At 44.6% G+C, this 21,546-nt stretch overlaps 2 protein-coding genes across 2 annotated transcripts in view; both read left to right on the top strand.

The window, feature by feature from the left end:
* LOC136577932 (dynein axonemal assembly factor 8-like) overlaps window positions 1-11,486 on the top strand; it is a 31,592-nt gene extending 20,106 nt beyond the window's left edge. Inside the window, exons 13-20 of the mRNA XM_066577850.1 lie at window positions 1,426-1,536; window positions 4,098-4,242; window positions 6,378-6,693; window positions 6,777-6,838; window positions 7,551-7,705; window positions 8,027-8,168; window positions 8,442-8,494; window positions 11,457-11,486. Coding sequence (XP_066433947.1) covers window positions 1,426-1,536; window positions 4,098-4,242; window positions 6,378-6,693; window positions 6,777-6,838; window positions 7,551-7,705; window positions 8,027-8,168; window positions 8,442-8,494; window positions 11,457-11,486 — 1,014 coding nt within the window. The remainder of the gene's footprint in view (window positions 1-1,425; window positions 1,537-4,097; window positions 4,243-6,377; window positions 6,694-6,776; window positions 6,839-7,550; window positions 7,706-8,026; window positions 8,169-8,441; window positions 8,495-11,456) is intronic.
* Window positions 11,487-14,466: 2,980 nt separating this feature from the next.
* LOC136577596 (dynein axonemal assembly factor 8-like) overlaps window positions 14,467-21,546 on the top strand; it is a 71,720-nt gene continuing 64,640 nt past the window's right edge. The window contains exons 1-2 of the mRNA XM_066577521.1: window positions 14,467-14,594; window positions 16,751-16,942. Of these exons, the coding sequence (XP_066433618.1) occupies window positions 14,468-14,594; window positions 16,751-16,942 (319 nt within the window). The 5' untranslated portion in view covers window position 14,467. The remainder of the gene's footprint in view (window positions 14,595-16,750; window positions 16,943-21,546) is intronic.

Here is a 21,546-nt window from a genome sequence, read left to right on the forward strand (position 1 = left end):
AAAAAAAACCCGTTTCGGCGCGGGACAACCCCTTTAAGATAAAACACAATGCTTTAAAATAATCAAAGAAGTAATATTCACCTTATTCCCCGCCGCTCCCGATCTGATGCTTCTCAAGGTCCCCCTGCTGGTCTCTGTACTTCCTGGTCCCTTTTGATATAAATATGTTACTGCTACAGCCAATCAGTAACCACAGTGGTGACCTGCTAGGTCATATGTTCCTGTCAGCAAGTATCAGGACAGCCAGTGATTGGCTGTAGGAGTCACATATCAATGTTATTAGGGTCCAGGAGGTACAGAAACCAGCAGGAGGCCTCAGGAATCATCAGAATGTGAATGGTGGGGGATCATTAAGGTGAGCATTACTTATTTTTCCATTATTATTATTTTATCATTCTGAGCATTTTTTTAATTTTCAGGTTTGGGCAACCTCTTTCAATCATAAAATTCTGATTGCCTTTAGCTTCCACTAGAGGGAGCTTAGGAGCTGACTGCATACTGTTTTATCATTGAAATTTACAGAACAGGAATATATAGACAAATATAAAAAAAAAATCACAGAAAGTGGCCATATGCCTACTGATACAAGAGGGAGATATAAAGACCACATCCCAAACATGCAGACAGCCAAACTGCTATATGGGGGAGTAACCGCACAGGTGCAAGGCACTGATTAACAGCCACTCACGAACCTTCCTTATATTGAGAGGGTGGCTGCCAGTTCTATTCTGTGCCAGGCCACATGGTACGTGTTGTGCACCATGCAGGCTTCTAACCTATTAATGACACCGTATTTGAATCCAGCGGGCTGCCCTGCACCTCATTGGTGAACCACACTAGCACCCTGGGGCTTCCCCAGCGTTCAGAGCCACACTGCATGTTACTGATAAATACGAGGTATTGGTTAATATTTTGGCCAAAATACACAAGCTTATAAGCCCTCGTCAAGGGTCCTCGTTTACTTGTGAGTCCCTTCACAGAAAAGAAATATATAGACAAAAAAAATCACAGAAAGCGGACAACTACTTACTGATACAAGAAAGCAGGTAAAGACAACCCATCCCTCAACATGCAGACAGCCAAACTGCTAAATAGAGGAGCAAGGTCCTGATGAACAGCCACTCGCACACTTTCCTTATATTGGCTGTCTGCATGTTTGGGATGTGGTGTATATACTTGCCCTCTTGTATCAGTAAGTATATGGCCGCTTTTTGTGATTTAATTTTATTTTTTTCTGTTTTCTCATGGAGTTCAATGTAGAATCTGTATACAGTGGTGGCTGCATGGTTGTGGAAGTTCTGTAATTGGGAAGTAATGTCTCGTGAAAATAATAAAGCACTGTAACTTTTACTATTATAATAGAAAAAATGTCTGTGAGGAACGCTGGTATTCTAGTTATCTGCTCACATTTTCACTCTTCGTCAGGCAGTGGAGAAAGTTTTCTTCTCACCCCCTGGATTCTTCTGGCAAATGATGGAAACTGAGGAGAAGCTGAGTCCTCTGGCCCCAGAATTTTTCAAAGATGGTGAAGTTGAGGTAAGGGTCCTTTATAGATGTCAATGCGCATATTGATCAGTGCTCCTTTGTTTTCTTTTACACATCCCAAAAATTGGATTACGGTGATGAACGATCACCAGTACCATCGTTTGCTCCATAGGCTGGCTGTGCATATCTTGGTTTAAAATGGAAATATGTACCGCCGGTCAGCGAGAATTTTTATGCTTGGTGAAAGTGAACGATCAGGCAACGAATGGGTGTTCACTTGTTGATCCCTTTACACAAACTGATCGTCAGAGGAAAGTTCTGGCTCAATAATTAGCCTCTGTAAAAGTAACTTAACCCTTTCCAATCCCCTGTCTGACGTCTAAAGACAATATGATTTAAGGCTGTACAGCTTGGAAGACGTCTGTCAGGGTTCTCTTACTGTATATTGCCAGCCTCTCTGCTGTCTGAGGCTCTTGAACGTGTCACCTCATGCAGTACTAGCTTTAACCAGCATATAGCGCCGTTGTGTAACGGCAGAAAAAGAGTAAGCCCCCTAGGAAAACCAGGATACAAATTGGATTGGAAAGGGTTAAAGGGGCTATCCCATAATCTAAAGTTATTCCTTATTCACAGGATAGGAGATAAGTTTATGATCAATGGAGGTCTTGCCACTGAAACCTCTGCTGATCCCCAAAACAAGGGCCCCAACTCTTCCTAACTGCAGGCTTCCTGCACTCCCAGCAGTGAGGAGGAGACTAAGTGGCGCAATGACTGAGCATGCACAGTGCCACTCCATTTACTTTCAATGGGATTACAGGAGATAGCCAAGGTGCAAGCACTCTGCAGTTTCCATCAGCCCTATTGAAACGACTGAAGCAGCTGCCGCACAGGCTCGGCCATTGCTTTAGTCAATGTGACGTCACTGTGGATGGGACAAGCATCTGTGCAGTGATAGAAGAGGGGAACATGGGACCCCCGCTCTCCGGATCATTGGGGGTCATAGTGGTAAGGCCCCCATCAATCATAAAGTTATCCCCTATACTGTGGATACAGGATAACTTTATATTTTGGGATAACCCCTTTAAGAATTCTCACTGGATGGCAGATAAACCAAATATTTAATACTCCCTGTTGTCCAATTTTAAGATCAACTATCATAAATCGGCGGCATTGAACATTTCGCTTCCCCAAGTCTTAGTGAATGAACGTAAAGATTCTTTCTCGTTTCCCTGAATGAGAGACCAGATACTGTATCTGGGGATTAATCTCACACCCACTGTAACGGAGATGAACTCAGCGAATTATCCAAAACTTATAGAAAAAATCCGGCAAGATTTTAATTCCTGTACGAATGGCCTTTTTTCGTGGTTCGGGAGGTGCGCTATTTTCAAAATGAATATTCTACCGAGAGTTCTCTACCAGTTTTAGGCTTTACCGAGCCATGCACCCAGACAATTTTTTTCAGCAATTATTTTCTCTTCTGTTCAAATTGGTTTGGGCAGATAAACCAGCCCGTATAGCCTGCAGTACACTGACCAGACCTAAAAGGGAGGGTGCAATGGGCCTACCTAACTTTCCCTGATACTATCGTATAGTGGACTGGCACAGGCGTGGATTGACATAGAACAGGTATCTGCCCCAGTGTTTCTATTAGTTCTCCCATGGATGCAGGGCCAAGGTGACTGCAGAACTAACACATCACCCCACAATTGGCCCAACGATGACAATTGTAACTAGGGTCCTTGCAGGGGCAGGCATTTCCCCAAGACCTTCTCCAATGTTCCCGATTCTCGGCAACCCAGAATTCCCTCCAGGCAATGAGAGCAAAATATTTCGGGAATGGCTCACAAGGGGCAGATTTAGAGCAGGTCACCTTCTGCTTGAGGGCCACTGGCGTTCAGGAGGTGATCTGTGGGATATGACTGGGCAGATCCAGCTCTCATTTTGGCAAACCATGCAAGTGAGACATTGTCTCCTGTCCCTTCCCCATCCAAGCTCATTCTCACGCCCCAAGATGCAATTTGAGTCGGCATGTAGTGAAGAGGGTCCCTCCAGACACACGTTATCCCGAATGTATGGCATTGTGAATTCACAACCAGAAGTCACGCCCCCAAGTTTCCCACAGAAATGGGGAAAAAGACCTCAATATCACATTTAGTTTGGAGGAGAGGGAATAAATTTATGCAGTGACATACTTAGCTTCCATTTCACGTCAGGTACAGGAATCTGGGTATAAGATCCTCTCGCGCTGGTACAGGGTGCCCTCCCGCCTACACAAGAAGTTCCACTCAGTGGCCTCTCTGTGTTGGAGATGTGGGGCCGAACGAGGAATGTTGCTACATGTCTTCTAGGAATGTCAGGTGCTGGCAGACTTCTGGTCGGAGGTGTGGTGAATTACCTCTAGGTTCACTCAACGAGTTTTGCCGAAATCGCCAGCCCTCTTCCTCCTACATCAAGTGTGCTGTCTAGGACAGTATGGAAGTTGCATGACAGCCACTTTCTATAGCTTCCATTATTGGTTGACCTTCATCTTTCCCAAATGTGAATCAGATAGATTAATACAATTCTTAGTCTCATTGCTGGACTTATTTATTTCTTTATGTTCTCTTTAGGTGGTTCCTGTCATAATGTATGATACACTTCTGCAGGATTCAGTTGCTTTTCACCATGCCTTACACCTCATCCTGGCGGCAGGGCTGGATGTGTGTGGAATAAGACTCCTGTACCCAGAATCCTCTGCTCTACGATCCAACATATGTATGTATGTTTTTATTTATGTGTATACATCGGTCAGCCATGACATTATAACTACCTGCCTAATAGTGTGTACACTCCTCCGCCTTTGCTGTTCTTCAAGGCCTGGACCTCCACAAGACCTCTGAAGGTGTCCTGCGGTAGTTGGCACCAGGACGTTAGATCCTGTGAGTCCTGTAGGTCATGAAGTGCGGCCTCCATAGGACTTGTTTCTCCAGCACATCCTACAGATGATTGATCAGACTGAGTTCTGGGGACAAGAATCTGGAAGTCCTCACCTCCATCTTCTTCTTCTTTTTTTTCTCTTCATGTTCCTGTCCTGCCGTGAACTTTATCAGTAATTTGTCTTACAGTTTCTCTTCTGTGGATCGGAGCAGATGAGCACTTTTGATCCCTGTGTACATTAATGAGCCTTGAGCGCCCATGACCCTGTCACTGGTTGTCCATCCTGGGACCACTTCTGGTAGCTACCGTACTAACCACTGTATACCAGGACTATCCTACAAACTACGACTTTTTGGAAATGCTCTGACCCAGTCTATGCATCAGTTTGTCAGAGCCGCTCAGATCCTCACACTTGCCTGGTTTTCTTGCTTCCAATACATCAAATCAAGGACTGACTGATCACTTGCTGCCTAATATATCCAAACCCTGACCGGTACTATTGTCAAGATATACAGTGATATAGTAGATATATCTGTTTTAAATGTGTATTTCACTGTATCAACGTTATTCTAATGACCCTCCTTAAGCCCCATTTACACAGGACGAATGTTGGGCAAACATTGCCCGACACTTGTCCCTGTGTGTTCTCGCTCCCATGCTGCTGCACAAGAGTGAGTATTACTGGCGCTCTGACAGAGTGGCCACCAGGGGCCGGGTCAGCTGGAGAAAATTTCTCCCCTCACTCTCTCCCGGCCTTCTCCATTCACTTAACACAGCGGCTGTTCAGTACTGAACAGCTGCTATGTACACTGAATGCTCATCGTTCAGGATTTTATGCAGCCTAAACGATGATCCTGAATGGTGAACATTCAGTATAAGCAGCAGCGATTCAGTACTGAACAGCCCCTGTGTCAGTAAATGGAGAGGGGTGGTGGAGAGCGAGGAGTGAAATCTCCAGCTGCCCTGCTGTGAGCCAACGATACTCGCTGCTGTGCAGCAGCACGGGAGCGAGTACATGCAGGGACGAGTGTTGGGCATCATTTGCCCGATAGTCGTCCCTTGTAAAAGGGGCTTTACACTGGATTATTCGTTCAGAGTCATCGAGATTCCTATGCTCCCGCGGGAATTTGAGCTATAATTGTCCCGTGTAAATGCATGTAGCGACTGGACGAGGGTTGCTCAGTCATTTCATTTCTGGATTCAGAAAACTTAATGACGAGCCGTTCAGTGTAAACCGCAGTCGGTCACTTTTGAACGGCTATCTGCTTACTGTGAATGGATGCGGGTGGGGAAAGAGCAGCAGCGCTGTGAGTGATGCCAACCATACTCGCTCAGTGTAACAGCACAGGGGCGAGGATCACTGGGATGAGCTGCTTGCCCGACACTTGTCCCGTGTAAATGGACCCCACGACACAGTAGAAGATTACTAGTTCTCAGAGATAGTAGAACATGGCTGTTTAAGCATGCTCTTCCCAGATAAGGGCATAGAACATAATTGGTCACATGATTAAAAATACCATAAATGTACAACTTCCTATTAACAAATCCCTAATGTATGCAAGATTTACAATGGTCTTTGTAATGAATTGGAGGCAATGCCCCGTCCATACAACGATGATTGCAAATGAACACGCCTTACGGGCTCAAAAAGTACAGTAAAATACGCTGATGCGCATGCAAAAAGCATAGTTCATTCCGCAAAAACTCTATGCTCATGTGCGTGCGAATACGTGTACGCTCGTGTGATGCAGGCTTAACCCTGAAGAAGTGTGTGTCTCCTGCCAGGGCTTGATTGTTTAATTCGGACCACAGAGTAAACCTCAGGGCAACTTTTTGCTCTCCCAAAATGACTTCAACAGTAATCGGCATTGGTTTCAATGTTATGGCTAGTCGATGTATATATGTGTGTATACCTTTTATATATTATGTATATGTAAATTTACTACTGTCTATATTTACCCTTCTGTTTTCAGATACCACCCCTCCCTCCTATGGTGGAAGAGAAGTGAAAAGCCTACCAGTCCTGGCTATAGCACTGCGGGGGTCTCATGCAGGCAAGATATGGGAAAGCATATCAGGCCCCTGTGATCCACTGCTTGCCCGTCAGACAGACCAGAACTCGCTGAGCGCCCTCTATGGTCTAACACGAGAATCTCCACTCCTCCATTATTCCCACAGTCTAAGCAGCATTTTAAAGGACCTTAGTCTTTGGTTTGGAGGTAGAATACCCAGTAGTGGTATCCTCAATACTAGAATTTCGTATCCATCAAGAAGGCACACCTCACCCAGGTAATAAACAAGAACTTTTCACTTTTATTACTTTTCTTCATTGTTGTTGTTTTTTTGTAATCCATATCTTTTCCGGAGATCAGATCTCAGAGCCCAACAGAAAGTCCGAACCATCCTGCTACTCTGCTGACAGCGACGACTAGGGGTAAGTAACACAATGCAGAGTAAGGATATATCCTAGTGAAGGTCAGCTCGGTTTGCTCGAGTTACTATAATCCTCAACCCCATTCAATAAGTACTGAAGAAACCTCTAAATGGGGCTGCAAAAATTGAAATGGTATAGATTATGGTGTGTAATATTAATAAAAATATATGAATCCAGTCATTACAATGAAGTTAGGCTTTAACCGGGGGATTTAAAATTTGGCCGGGGATTTAAATGCTGCTGTCTGAATTAGACAACAGCATTTAAAGGGTTTACAGCTCCGATGAGCATTAGCATTTTCCCGACAATTGCCAGGCTGAACCTTAAGGGTGCGATTACACAAGTGCCGTTAACGCTCGGGTAATAGCGTTAATTGCCAGGTTGCAATTGTCGGGGAAATGCGAGCTCTAGCAGTAGCTGCTAGTGCTCATGTAATAGTGCTCTTAGGGTGCTTTCACACTAACGGGATATTTCTGCTGCTGTGGAATTACGCATGTATACATACGGATTTTGGTGCAGAATTTACTGCGTCTTTAAGCGCGGATTGCGGAAATATTCAACTTGTGTAAAAGCACCCTCAGAGTCTTCTGTAATTGGCCCTTGCAATTTGATTTGCTACACCTGTAGGTTGGGAATGATAAAACGCCACAATGTTGTGTTCCAGAACAGATGTGTCTTGATTACCTATTATATTTGTTCCCTCTCCCCCCAGGTGACATTTTTCTGGTGGTCTCTCCTGTTGTGCCGCCTTGTGCTTATGGGGATATAATTGACACTTGCTGCCAACGAGCATTCGCCATTCATGGCATCCGACGCCTTCGTCTCTCTGCTAAACAAGGAGCCATGTTGAACTTGTCTCCCTCCCAGGTATGATATTCAGTATTTGCATATGTTGCCGCTCTGCCTTCCCTGTAGCAAATATATGCTTTAAAGAAGAAATCCCATTTTTCAGTAGGCTTAAAAAACCTCGTTGGCTCGCTGACTTCTCGTCCTGTGTAAATGCTCCCTGCACAGGTCTTCCCATAGGAGGGGAAAGCGCTGAGCGAGAAGCGGTTGAGAAGCCCGCGAGCCAGCGACAAGTCTTTCAGTCTGGAAGGGTTTCCCAGCTTTAGGATCCCTACTTATGCTAATTCCCGACATGTCCGCTCATAACGCAGCTTCTCTTTATACCGTCTCACTTTATTGTAGGTGTCATTCTTCTGTCCCAATAAACCATCATCCCACCCGGAGGAGAAGCTGAACGCCTCCATTCCAAATCCATACTTGCACTGCTTGCTGTTGCTGCTCAGGAAGGAGAACGTAGGACATCATACACCAGGTCTCCTCAAAGGTGATGTCCTCGTTCGCTTATAAAAATATCCTTAAGTTTTCTTTCTTTTCTCTTGTAAATATGACCATTAATGAGGAAATCGGACGTTAGAGCAGCAGCTTTAGGCTATGTTCATATCACCATTAGGGGTTCTGTTTTTCTGCTCCATTATGAGGGCAGGTAAATGTAGTGCATGCACTGAACAGTCCCATCTTATGATGGAAAGGGACGTACCCGAACTGACCCCATTGACTATAATGTTATAGTCAATAATAATGTTTGGTTTCCATGCAGCATTTTCATGGAAATCTGTAATGAAGGCTCTGAACGGTACCTCCAACGCTCATGTGAACAAACACTACTGGTCAAAAGTTTTAAAACACCTCAATTTTTCCAGTTTTTATTGATATTTATAAAGTTTAATGCCTCAAATACACTTTTAAATAAAATCATAGAACAAATTAGTTAAGATGAATGAAAATAATTGATTCGCTTTGTTTCACCAAATTAAGGGTTGACAGTGACACCTACTTGCTATAGGATAGCCTTGCAATGCAAGAATGAGTGAAAACGCATGATAATGAAACCAATGATTTTAAATGGTTTCATTCTCATTTGCGATGTTTTCAATGTAACCTTGCATCACAAAGAAGAATCTGCGCTATTGCCCATTGCTTCCAATGGGGTCAGCGTCAGCAGCCCTAGCCCCATTGAAAATCTAGGGAGAACATCGTGCTCCCCTGACACAGCTGTGAGAGCTATGGGAGGGGATTCCTTCACCCCCGCGGGGACCATGGGGGATGAAGGAATCCTCTGCCACAGCTGTGGCAGAAGCCTGTGATGCTATCCCATTTCTTTCAATGGGGCCAGCACTGTTGCAGCCCCATTGAAAGCAGTTGGTTAGCAGCAATGATTTTCGGGGAAGGGCTTGAAATATAAGTCCTTCCTGAAAATCATAGCAAGCTGTAAAAAAAAAAAAGCGCTGTGGCCAATCAGAGGCAGTGCCCAGCTGTCATTGAATTACAGCTGAGTACTGCCTCTGATTGGCTGAGCGCTCAGCCAATCAGAGGCAGTGCTTTTTGGTGGCGGGAATTTTTTAATCCCCGGCCTCCAGAGCAGAGAAGAATGGGAGATATTGCTTATTCTCCCTTGCCATGTGAGATTAAATTGAAAACCTTGCAAATGAGAATGAAACCATTGAAAATCATTGGTTTCATTATCATGCGTTTTCACTCACTCTCGCATTGCAAGGCTATCGTATAACAAGTGGGTGTCCACCCTAAATCTAGATTTTTGACTCCTTATACCGGTAGTAGCCACCACTAGCTGATGCAATAGCTTTACACAATTAAGGCATTCTTTGTACAATTACATTTAGATATTAATCAGGAGTTTCTTCCCAACATTGTTGCAGAGGTTCCCACAAATTGTGCTGCACTTGTAGGTTGCACCCTACAACTTTGATTTCTCCCTCCTGTCCAGTTCATCCCAAACAAGTTTTCTTCTCCTCTTAATTAGATCTGACATAACCTAGAAGTATGTTTTGGATCATTGTCTTGCTGTAATATAAACCCCTGATCAACTAGGCGTACACCAGAGGGCATTGCATGGCATATCGGAATGCTGTGGTAGCCCCTTTTGTCCAGTGTGCCAGTCACCCTGTGCAAGCTGCCAATGCTGGATCCCGCAACAGAGCCCCAGTCCATCACACTTCCTCTTCCATGTTTTGAAAGTTGGTGTCACACTCGGGAACCATTCTTTAACTTACTCAAAAACACTGCATGATGTACCAGACATGTAAAATCTTGATTCAACGGTCCATAAGACCTTCTTCCACTCTTCAGTAGTTCTCTGGAGGTGCTGCTTTCTCCAGGCAAGTTTTTTTTATTTTGCAATCTTATCAGTGACTTTCTTACTGATACTCTACCTGTCAAACCTGCAGAGATAAGTGTTCTCCTCACAGTTGGAAATGGAAACGTGTTTATTTTTTGCTGCATTAAGCTGTGCTTGAAGATTTTGTGCTGTGAGGCGCAGATGACAGAAACTGTTGATTCTCAAAAACCTGTCACCTGATTTTGTAGTGGCCTTTTGTCTGTCAGACCTCTTCCTGTCAGAGTTTCCTCTAGTTTACAATTGCTTTTTGATGGTATAGGAAACTGTACTGACTGCCACCTTGGCTTTCTTGTTAATTTCTCTGTAGGACTGACCTACACTTCTAAGGGTTAAAATTGTTGGTTATCTTTGGTTAGTTGCCTTTTTCTTGCCATTATCATAGCAATGTGCTCTGTCCTGAAGAGCAAAACTGTCCAAATTCTGCCCTAGAGGGTGTTGTAATCAAATCCATTCCAACTCTGGTTATATAGAATCAGAGGGTTTGAAAGTAATCTGCAAAAGTTGAAACATCTGTAGGAATAGTTTGCATCCATCTTCAAACCATAATTTGCTTTCTGTTTTACAGAATCATAAATTCAGACTATGGTTGTGTTTCAGGTTAAAATATCCTAATATTTTAATGTTTTAAACTTTTGAACCATTTTACATTATTTCCTGGACTTGAACTGTATTGGGTGTCCTAAATAACTGGAAAAATTGAGGCGTTCTAAAACTTTTGAACGGTAGTGTAGCTTAAGGCTACATTTACAATGCATTATAGTTAGAGATGAGCGAGCATACTCGTTAAGGCGATTTACTCGAGAGAGCATCGCCTTTTTCGAGTACCTGCTGGCTCGTCCCTGAAGATTCGGGGGGGCCGCGAGGTGAGTGGGGGTTGCGGAGGGGTTCGGGAGGCAGAGAGATCTCTCTCACACTCCACCCGCCCCCCCCCCCACAGCCCCCCGAATCTTCAGGGAGGAGCCAGCAGGTACTCGAAAAAGGCAATGCTCTCTCGAGTAAATCGCCTTAACGAGTATGCTCGCTCATCTCTAGTTATAGTCTCTGTACTGGGGATCTGTCTGAATCTCCAAAAACGGGATTCATATGGAACCCTGAACCATAAGCTCTCATTAGTCAATTGGAGATCAATAAGATCTCCATTTGACTAGGTTTCCATCGTTTGTACCGCACAGAATAACCTAGTCAACTACTGTATTCTGTCTGGCGCAAATGCTGGCAACAAATGGAAATCTGCAGAAATGGAGATTTGCAGCTTTTGTCTCCTTTATAATAATGAAAGCCTATGATTCTATCCAGGGCTTTATCTGGCAATCTATATGAAGGCCCTGGGCGGAAATCGGGGACAGTGGCTATAGCGCAGTGTATATTTAGGCTATATTTTATTTTGTTATTACTTTATATCTTATTTACTTCCAGGAGTACCTCCTAGGATCAGAAAACTTTTGACATGTCATAGTGATGTGTCAGAAGTTTTGATTGGCCGGGATCTGGGTGCTGAGAACCCCGCCAATTGCTGAAATGAAAAAGGGACTGACTTGCTCAGCTGAGTGCTGTGATTCACCATTTTCGAAGACAGACTGATGTACAGACTTATACACTGAATGATCACTGCATTAGGAACATCTACTCAATAACAGGTTGGTCCAACTTTTTGGAAGTTCACAGCTCTCAGATGTTGGGAAACAGATTCCACGAGGTGGCAAACAAGCTCCATACTCCTCTCAACCCATGCCCGCTGCAGCAACTCTGTCAGTTGGTGCACATTTTGTGGGTAAGTGGTGGCAGATATAACAGCCCTTTCCAACATATCCCAAACATGTTCAATGGAGTTATAGTCCGGTTAGTCTGGGAGCCGAGGCAGTGTGGAGAATTCATTATCATGTTTTTCCAACCACTCCCTAGTGATCTGAGTGGTCCTTTTTGAAAGGTGGCACTGTGATTGGGGAAGACTTCCTGAATATATGGAGACAGATAGACCGCTAACAGGTCCCTATAATGTTCACCTTTCAAGTATTGTGGTATGATGACCAATGGTCCTAGGCCATGTCAGAAAAACACTGCCCAGACCATGACACCCCCACTATTGGCCTGTTGAACCCCAGCAGTACACCTATGGGATATGGCTTCATGCAGTTTACACCAGATACGAACCTGACCATCCATATGGTTCAGCAAGAAGCAGAACTCTTCATTCCAGACTACCTTCTACAATATGTCCAAGGTCCATTGAGGTCTTTTTTGGGCCGATGCAAGGTGTTGTTGGCGATGACATGAGGTCATCAGGGTCACCCTTGTCAGTCTTATTAAACCCCAGTTGACATAAAGTACGCCACATGGTCATTGTAGAAATTTGGCTTACTTCCAAGAAGTATGACTGTTCCAAAAATACGGACACCTCCGGGCACCAACAATCTGCCTGTGGTCAAAGCCATTCAAGTCACCACATTTACCCATGACTGCCGAATGTTGTCTTCTGCTGCGTAGAGGAGAGGTCGACACATTATGTGAGAGCAGATTGTGACGTGGCCATCATGTGGTACCACGTTACTGATCACGAGATGTCATGCACCAGCTGTTTCTAATACAGTGATCGCTCAGTCTACTTTCTATGAGTCTGTACAACACTAATCCCCCTTCTTCGAGGATCAGCCGAAGGGTCACCGTGCTCAGTGGAGCTCTTCTGCACCCCCTATTAGTAATTGATGGGGTCTCAGTACCTGGATCTTAACGGATCAAATATTCTAACATGTCTAAAGTTTTCTGCTACTCAAAGCACACGTGAATGAGAGAATACATTTTCCTGTTAGTTGCAGTCATTTTTGCAGATGTGACAACAGGAAGTGCTGCCATATTATCTTTTACTTATTAATTAACTTTATCATCATTTCTATTAAATGAAAATTACAATAAATAGAAGAAGAACCAATATGGCTGCATTCCCTAATTGTCGTTTTTGCAAAAAATTTACTTTCACAGCCATCTTGTAAAATGAAAAAATATATATTTTTTGTAATTTGGCAAACAGTCCTAATTAAAAAATATTCTATCATTTTGTGTCTACAGCTCCTAAGCAGACCTATGTGTCTCTGTGGTAACAGACTACCAATGCAGTCTTCTGTCACTCTACTCCCTATTTCTACACTTCCTGCTCACTGGCAGAGAGTAGAGGATCAGGCAGAAGGAGGGGAGTAACAAGTTTTTGCAGGGATATTTGATTAGAAGAAAAGGCTGGTCTTTAAAATGTCTGTACTTCTGTTCTGTACTTCTGTACTTCTTTAGCAAAGGACTGAAGGTAGCAATACTGCAGGATCAGACGTTGGTCAGGAAGGGTAGCGTTTCTCCTTAAGGAGAGCACCTAGAAGGTGTTAGGAGACTTATAAGGCCATCCATGCTCCTCTGAGAAATATCCAAATGGAAAGATGGAACAAATACCTCTGCAGCGCCACCTATTGGATGGCAGCATTCTTGACCCACGTCTATAAGCCTCTTGCTAGCCAAGCCAGAAACCTACTGCACACTAATGAGGGGCAATCACCCTGAAACAGCTGCCTGTGTATGGTTATTCTGTCTTTGGCTTACAATTCCCAGTCATTGTTATAAGGCTTGTTTAAAAAGTCTGACACTGACTTGCAAGGATGCTGCCTTCCAGTAGGTGACGCTGCAGAGATATTGTTCCATCTTCCCATTTGTAGGATCAGATAACACAGGGTTTGTTTCTAGTCTGTTAGATACATTTGCAGCATCCAGGGAGCGGGCCCACAGCCTAGAAAACAGTGGGGTAGAGTTTGGGCCTTGTAGCACGGGAACCGTTTAAGGTGCCGCTGGGGGGAACTCACGCAGGGGTAATTCAGTGCTGCAGCAATGCAATACACATCATGTTCACTTAACATAAAAGACACTGACAACACATAGGCAGGAGACAAATGCATTCATACATTATGGAGGGGCCCTGTTAACTCCGGGCCACTACACATTGGTTTGCATTAGAGATGAGCGGACGTACTCGTTTCGAGTAATTACTCGATCGAGCACCGCGAATTTCGAGTACTTCCGTACTCGGGTGAAAAGATTCGGGGGGCGGGGGGAGGCGTGGCGGAGAGGGGGGTAGCAGCGGGGAACAGGGGGGAGCCCTCTCTCTCTCCCTCTCCCCCCCCCCCCACTCCCCGCTGCAACCCCCCACTCACCCACGGCACCCCCCCCCCCGAATCTTTTCGCCCGAGTACGGAAGTACTCGAAAATCGCGGCGCTCGGGCGAAAAAGGGGCGTGGCCGAGTAGGTTCGCTCATCTCTAGTCTGCATGTGATCTGTACACAAAAAGAGAAGGTAACCCTGCACTTTACAACAAACCGTCTGTAAGAGAGCCCCCTGTAGCTGACGGCTGACATGCATTGACCACTTAACCCTCCTTCTTCTGTCTTCCAGGATTAATGAATGATTTGGCTGAGCAGGGTCTCCTGGGAGTGATTCGTACCAACATACTACATCCTGAGAAACTTGATCACAATATGTGTTTCCATGCCGTGCCTTTTTCTGATAGTCTGCTACAAAGCCTGGGTAACCCACAGTCATAATGTCCTATGGCAAAATAAGACCTGTTAAAGGGATTCTGTTAGTAGTTTCGCAAATGCAAAACTGCTGACAACTTTATTTAGGGCCGGGGGAAATGGGTGCAGAGTGTACCTTTTACGGATGCTTTCAGGGTCCCCAGTAGTCAGAAAACAAAGTTTGATGCTACCACGAATGCTCTGGAGGTAGAACATATTGCTCAAATACTCTTCCTTCCAATGAACTGCAGCTCTGACTGGCAGCTGTAACTGTCTCTGGCCTGGACACTACAGAACGGTGCAGTAGCTCCTTGGGCAAAAAGAAAGCACTCGAGCAAGAAGCTCCACCTTCAGAGCAGCGGCATCAAAAGTAGTTTTACGGATGCTTTCAGGGTCCCCAGCAGTCTGAAAACAAAGTTTGATGCAGCTGCACATAAGTTCTACTATTAGAGCACTTGTGGTGGCATCAAACTTTGTTTTCTGACTGTTGAGGACCCTGAAAGCATCCATATAGGTACATTTACACCCATCAGCCCCGGCTCTAACTAGCAATGTCAGCAGTATTGCACGACAGAATCCATTGAAAGTCTACATCTAATTAGTATAATGTGATGGGGAGGGAGAGGAGGGAATGCGGCTGCAGTTTACATGGCATAAAAAGTAGTAAGGAAAAGGGGGAAAGGTAGTAAGGAGACATCTGATTGTCTCAGAATGACATGGGATATGTGAGCTGCAGGAGACTCCACCAAAGTGTAGGCAAACCAGGAAGAGCTTGTGCAAAGGAAAGTGATGCAACTTTTCTGGCTGCTTTATATCCGCGGCCCTGTTCTCATTTCTGTAAGGCTGGGTTCACACAGGGCGGATTTGCCGCGCGGAATTCAGCCGCGGCAAATCCGCCCGCGGCCGCTAATCTCGGGATTAGCCAGCCATGTGGACGAGATTTCTCAGAAATCTCGTCCACACGGGACGGCCAATCCGCTGCGGTAAGTCCGGCTGAAACCGTGGTTTCAGCCGCGGTTTCAGAAGATGCAGCATGTCTATTTACTTTTCTTTTTTGTTTATTTTCGTAGCGGCCGCGCTCTCCTCTATGGAGCGCCGGCCGCAACGGAAAAGCGAGTGGCCGGGCCGCTTCAAAGCCGCCGCGGCTTTTTCCTCGGCGGAAATCTCGCGGTTTTTGCTGCGGCCAAACTGCGAGATTACCGACGGGAATCCGCCCTGTGTGAACCCAGCCTAAGGGTGTAGTTACATCGGCAAATGTTCTATCGGGCTGAGAAAATTGGACCAATGATGCACTAGTAAACCTGCGATTTTACACACAATTGCGAGGCATTTTTCGAGAACAACGCACCACCGTACATGCAATTTACAAGCACGTGAAAAAAACTATTGCATATAGTTCCAATTGTAAAAAATCTAAAAAACGAATAGCGCTTGCATGACAATCGCACTTAGCGCTTATTCAGATGACCATATATCGGCCGGGTATTCACGCTGGTCGATATACGGCGTCCCTCTCTGCAGGGGAAGGAGGCTGGAAGAGCCGGGAGCAGTGCTCTGAGCTCCCGCCCCCTCTCCGTCCCTTGGCCCTATTTGCAATGAGAAGGGGCAGGAGGAGGCGGAGCTAAGTTTTGGGAGTTGGCTACACCCCCTCCCATTGCACGTAGTGCCGAGGGGCGGAGAGGAGGCGGAATGTACCCTCCGAGCTCCCACACACTTGCGTTTTTAACGTTGCGTTAACGCTGCATTTTTTTTAACGCAATTGTCAATGGGATTTTCTAATGTTAAAAATCCATCGCACAAAATCACAAAGCACCAACGTGTGATGCGTTTTTAACATTAGAAAGTCCCATTGACATGCGCATTAAAAAACACAAGTGTGTGGGAGCCCTTACGATACGCTCACATGGCAGAATTTTCAGCAACCAATTCCGCCTCTGAAAACCATGTAAAAATCTGGGGGTTTCGGACACGGTTTTCGGTGTGGATCTGCACACAAATTCAGCCCCGTCATTGCTGCATCATAATTCTGCATGCGGATTTTGCCCATTGACAGGGCTAAATCTGCACGCGGAACCGTAGCAAAAAGCTGCAGATTTTGATGCAGTTTTTCGAGACCCAATTCTACTCCTTTATGGACAACAATCTCCATTTCCGTGTCTCCGGCAGGTGGGAGCTTGCACTCTGTGCCGGACTCCGGTGCTGTTTGGCACATGCAGTCCAGGCAACCATTCAGCTTGGACTGTGAAGTTGAGCAAGTAGTAGTCCTGACTATAAGTGGCAGGCAGGCACTGCAGAAAGCTGGACACTTCCTCCGTCACATCCTTAGACCAAAGCCTAAAATACAAGAGTCCATGCCAGGTAAGCGTAAACATATTAAGGTACATGTACAATCTCATCGCTGTGATCTACGGTATCACTAGAACAAAGTGGAAGTGGCGCTCAGAAATTTATGTACCTCGTCGACTCTTTTTGACTTTTTACAGAGGCTACATATACAAAATAAACCAAAATGTAATCCAATATTACTCCTGTAAAGATGTGCAAATGGAAGAATGCCTTTACAGCACCACCTATTACAAAGCAACGTTCATATTGACTTGCAGGAATGCTGCCTTCTAATAGGTGGCGCTGTAGAGGCATTGCTCCAACTTTCCATCTGCATACATTTCCCAGAGGAACATGGGTAGCCTTATAAGTCTCCTTACACTTTCTAGGTGCTCTCCCTAAGGAGAAACGATACCCTTCCTCACCCACGTCATAGGCATTCCAACCAGAAGCCTACTGTACACTGATGAGGGGGGGGGGAAAACCAAACTTTTGTCTTTTCCTTCTGGAGAAGACTCCGGCTTTGTCTTATAATCCCAGTCATCGTTACAAGGCCTGTTAAGAGGTCTGACATTGACTTGCAGGAATGCTGCCTTCCAATAGGCGGCGCACTAGAGGAATTGCTCCAGCTTCCCATTTGCATATTTCCCAGAGGAGCATGCATGGCCTTTTAAGTCTCCTTACATTTTCTAGGTGCTCTCCTTAAGGAGAAATGATACCCATCCTGACTCTGGTAAAGATTGTTTGTTTTTCCAGGAGCTGATTGGTTAATCCAGGTTTTGACTTATTGACATGGCAGCGACTCTTATTACATTTACAGGACTCTTATTGATTAGGATTCATGTCTTCCATTAATATTTTGCCTTTACTAAACAGAATGGCAATAGATTTTTTTTTTCCTTCTGTTATCTCCTTGGCTAATACGCTTTGTCCTTAAAGGATGGATGGTATTGCATTTCTTCCTCTCAGTCTCTCAGCCTATAGGTTTTCTAATCCATAAAATAATCAGCAGTATGATGAGTGATCATGTAATATTCTTCTTAATCATCCAATGAATTCAGTGTAGCACTTTGCAGATATGCCACTAGGTGGCAGCAGACACGTTTCTAATAAATAGAGCTCATCTGTATCAGCTTAACGCAAATGACCTGGATGTCACATTCAGCAAATATCTATTTTTGTAATGTTCTACGGCGACATTATAGATCACATATTTTCCTCAATATGACACGATGACAAATAATTTTACATCGGCTGATAATTTTCATTGTATGTATTGTGTTTATGGCCATAGTTTAACCCCTTAAGTACCAGGATGTTTGTGTCCTAAAGGACAAGACACTTTTTAAGGATTTTACCCGTGTGGTGGTTTTACTGCCCTATTTCTTTTTCCCCTTTTTGCTACCAAAATGTATTATTGCTGGATTTCAGTCGCGCATGTCCTATTATTTTAGGTACTTTTTTTTTTTTTCTCCTTTTTTAACATGCTTAAAATTCTCCCATCTGAACATTTTCATAGCAATGCATTGGGTCTGTTAGCTGCGGGATAGATATATATATTTTGCAAGGGTAATATGGCATGTGTCTTTATTTCATCACAACTGCACAGTGCTGGGGTGGGGCTGATCACAAATGGCAACTAGACTGAAAAGTCTTGTCGCCATTTGCAAAATGTTGGGTGCATTGGTAACCATTTTGGTCGCCATCTGGAGCCCTGAATCATATGTGCAATCTTTAGGGAACAGAGATGAGCCCTAATCTGATTGATTAATGCTCATAAGTGGGACATTATCTTAAAATCTAAAAGGACCCTCAAGGCCTCTTTTCGACATCCGATTATTGGGCATAAACGTTTGACATCCCTTTGCCCAATCGATGGTGGACATTACATCGGCCTGAGAATTGGCCTGTGATAGAACTCCTAATATGTTCACACAGAGCTGGATCCAAGGGTCACATTGCATTAAAATCTACAGTCCTGATGAAGGATATTGAACTTCTCTACCCTCCCTTCACGCAAGCCAATTCACAAGGTATGGAGGATGAACGATCATTCTTAAGGCCCATTTAGGCTGCCTGTCCATGGGCGTAGCAATATCCCACAGCAGATCTCTGCCGCAGGAGCCGCCGCCCGGGAATGGGTAGGAGCTGACAGCTCTCCACGCTGAGCCTATCTGACAGATAGGCTCACCGCAGAGAATCACGGCATGCCGCGATTTAGATCCCGTGAGCGGAGAATCGCTATGATTCTCCGCTCGTGGACATCGACTCTGTACTTTCCATAGCAACACTATGGAAAGCTTCAGACAAAGTGAATCGTCGCCCGTGGACAGGAGCGCTTACATGAAGCGATTATCGCTCAAAATTCATTCAAATGACCGAAAATAAGTGGTAATCGTTATATGTAAACACGGGCATCGCGCACTTTTAGTTTGAACAATGATTTGAAGGTGAACTTAAAATCCAGACACTGAGAGATAAAGTGTCTCCTCAATAGACCGCAAGCTGTTATTGCCATGGGAGACGGCAGATAACATTGTAACTGCGTGGAGAACAATGCAGCTGCTTGCACAGCCAGGTGTGTGATTATTCACAAGCTGGGCTCTGCAAACAGCTACTGTGGGCCCTTTTACATGCAAATGAAGATAATAAAGTTCTAATGGCCATTAACACTTTGTGCAGAAAGATTGCTAAATCTTTCAGTTGTTTGAAAGATTATCTTTGCGTGTAAATGGGCTTTAAGGGTCATTTGTCCCTCATCCTGTTTCATCATTGTCAGCAGGACATTCCCCATTTAGACAGAAAGATGTGCTGCCAATGATTGTTAAGGCAGCACCAAAGATGTGATCAGCTGATGGATAAGCGTTTCCTCATTCATCGTCTGGTTGGGTTCAGCTTTAGACAGCCCAATGATCGGTAAAGAGAATGTTCAGACTAGCTTTCTTGCCCAGTTATTGAGATGGATGAAAGGCTCTTAAGTCTTTGGGTCTCTACAATTGTTATCATCATGTTCGTATTTTATCACTCACCTCGCCAAGTATCCCCACTAAATTTCTAGAAATTTGATGACTAGAATTGGGTATTACTGTCCAAAGGAAAAGACAATAATAACACTATAATGTACAATGCAGCCTGCGAGGACAAGTAGGAATCCACCAGAATTCACCAAAAATGTATCCAGTCTTCACTGCTGCATGTTATGCAATGATATCTAAGGAATTCGAGGTCAAATTTTAATAGCCGAATAATAGATATATCTTCATTTCTCATCTAGAGAAGATATGCTCTTTTGCCAATTCAGTACTGCGCCATGCAGCCATCTCCTAGAACCCAGGTTTTTAACCCTTTGCGATCCAATTTTAGATTCTGGGCTTTTTCTTTCTGTCATTTTACAATGGCACCATCTGCTGGCTAGAGCCAGTACTGCAGTATGTGGCATGCCGGAGAGTCCCCCGACAACAGAGCGGCCAGACATATACAGTAAGAATACCTTGCCGGACGTCTGCTGACATCTGAGCTGTACAGGCTTCAACCAGAATGTTGGAAGATATCAGACAGTGAATTAGAAAGGGTTAATGGACCTGAACCGCTTCTCTCATATGAAAAGATCTAAGACACTCACAGAGATGTACACAACCAACCAAACGTTTTAGAACACCTCCATTTTTCCAGTTATCTTTGACATCGAAGCCTTTTATGTTATTTGTTGGATATAAAGGCCTAATGTACACAGGCGGATTTGATTTGTGGCACCCATGCGGAACATCTGCCAATCAAGCCGCCCATAGGGAGACATTGGGTGCCCGCAGAGCAGCTAAAAGCATGCGGATGTGATTTTTAATTTTTTTTCCAGCGTGCGTCTCGCTCGCGCGGGAAGAAGTCGCAGCATGCCCCATTTTGCTGCGGATCCCGCAGGGACGGCTTCCATTGAAGTCAATGGAAGCCATCAGCTTCCATTGAAGTCAATAGAAGCCGTCCAAACCGTGGCACAGCCACAGCTGTCACAGTGGACATGCTGCAGATCCGCAGGAAAGGAGGTGATTCATAAAAGAATAAAGGCACTGTGCATGTGTTAGCCGGCGGACACGGACACATTTGCCGTGCTGAAGGATGAAGATCCGTCCGGCACGGAGAAGACCCGGGCACGCATAGATACTGCTGCGGGATTCAGCAGTGGAATCCGTGTGTATAAGTGGACATTAGGCCGAAAGGTAAGTTAAAAACATAAAAATATTATGAAATTTCAACCTGAAACGCAACAATAGTCTGAATTTATGGTTTTCAGGGAACACATCAAGGACAGCTACTCTGCAGCACAGAAAGCAAATTAGGGTTTGAAATTAGATGCAAACTATTCCCACAGCTGTCTCAGGTTTTGTAGATTACTTTCAAACCTTCTTCTATATAACCAGTGTTGGAACAGACTGCATTACACCCTCTAGGGCAGGATTTGGACAGTTTTGCTCTGCAGGACAGAGCGCATTGCTATCATAATGATAAGAAAAAGGCAATTAACCAAAGAAGATGGACCATTATAATCCTTAGGGCTCTTTCACATGGTCGCTGCAATTTTTACATGAACGAGAGAAATCTGCGACCAAGTCATAGCTAAATCTCCTGCTTTCTCATACATTCAG

This window comes from Eleutherodactylus coqui, chromosome 8, assembly GCF_035609145.1.
Source record: "Eleutherodactylus coqui strain aEleCoq1 chromosome 8, aEleCoq1.hap1, whole genome shotgun sequence".
NCBI lineage: Eukaryota > Metazoa > Chordata > Amphibia > Anura > Eleutherodactylidae > Eleutherodactylus > Eleutherodactylus coqui.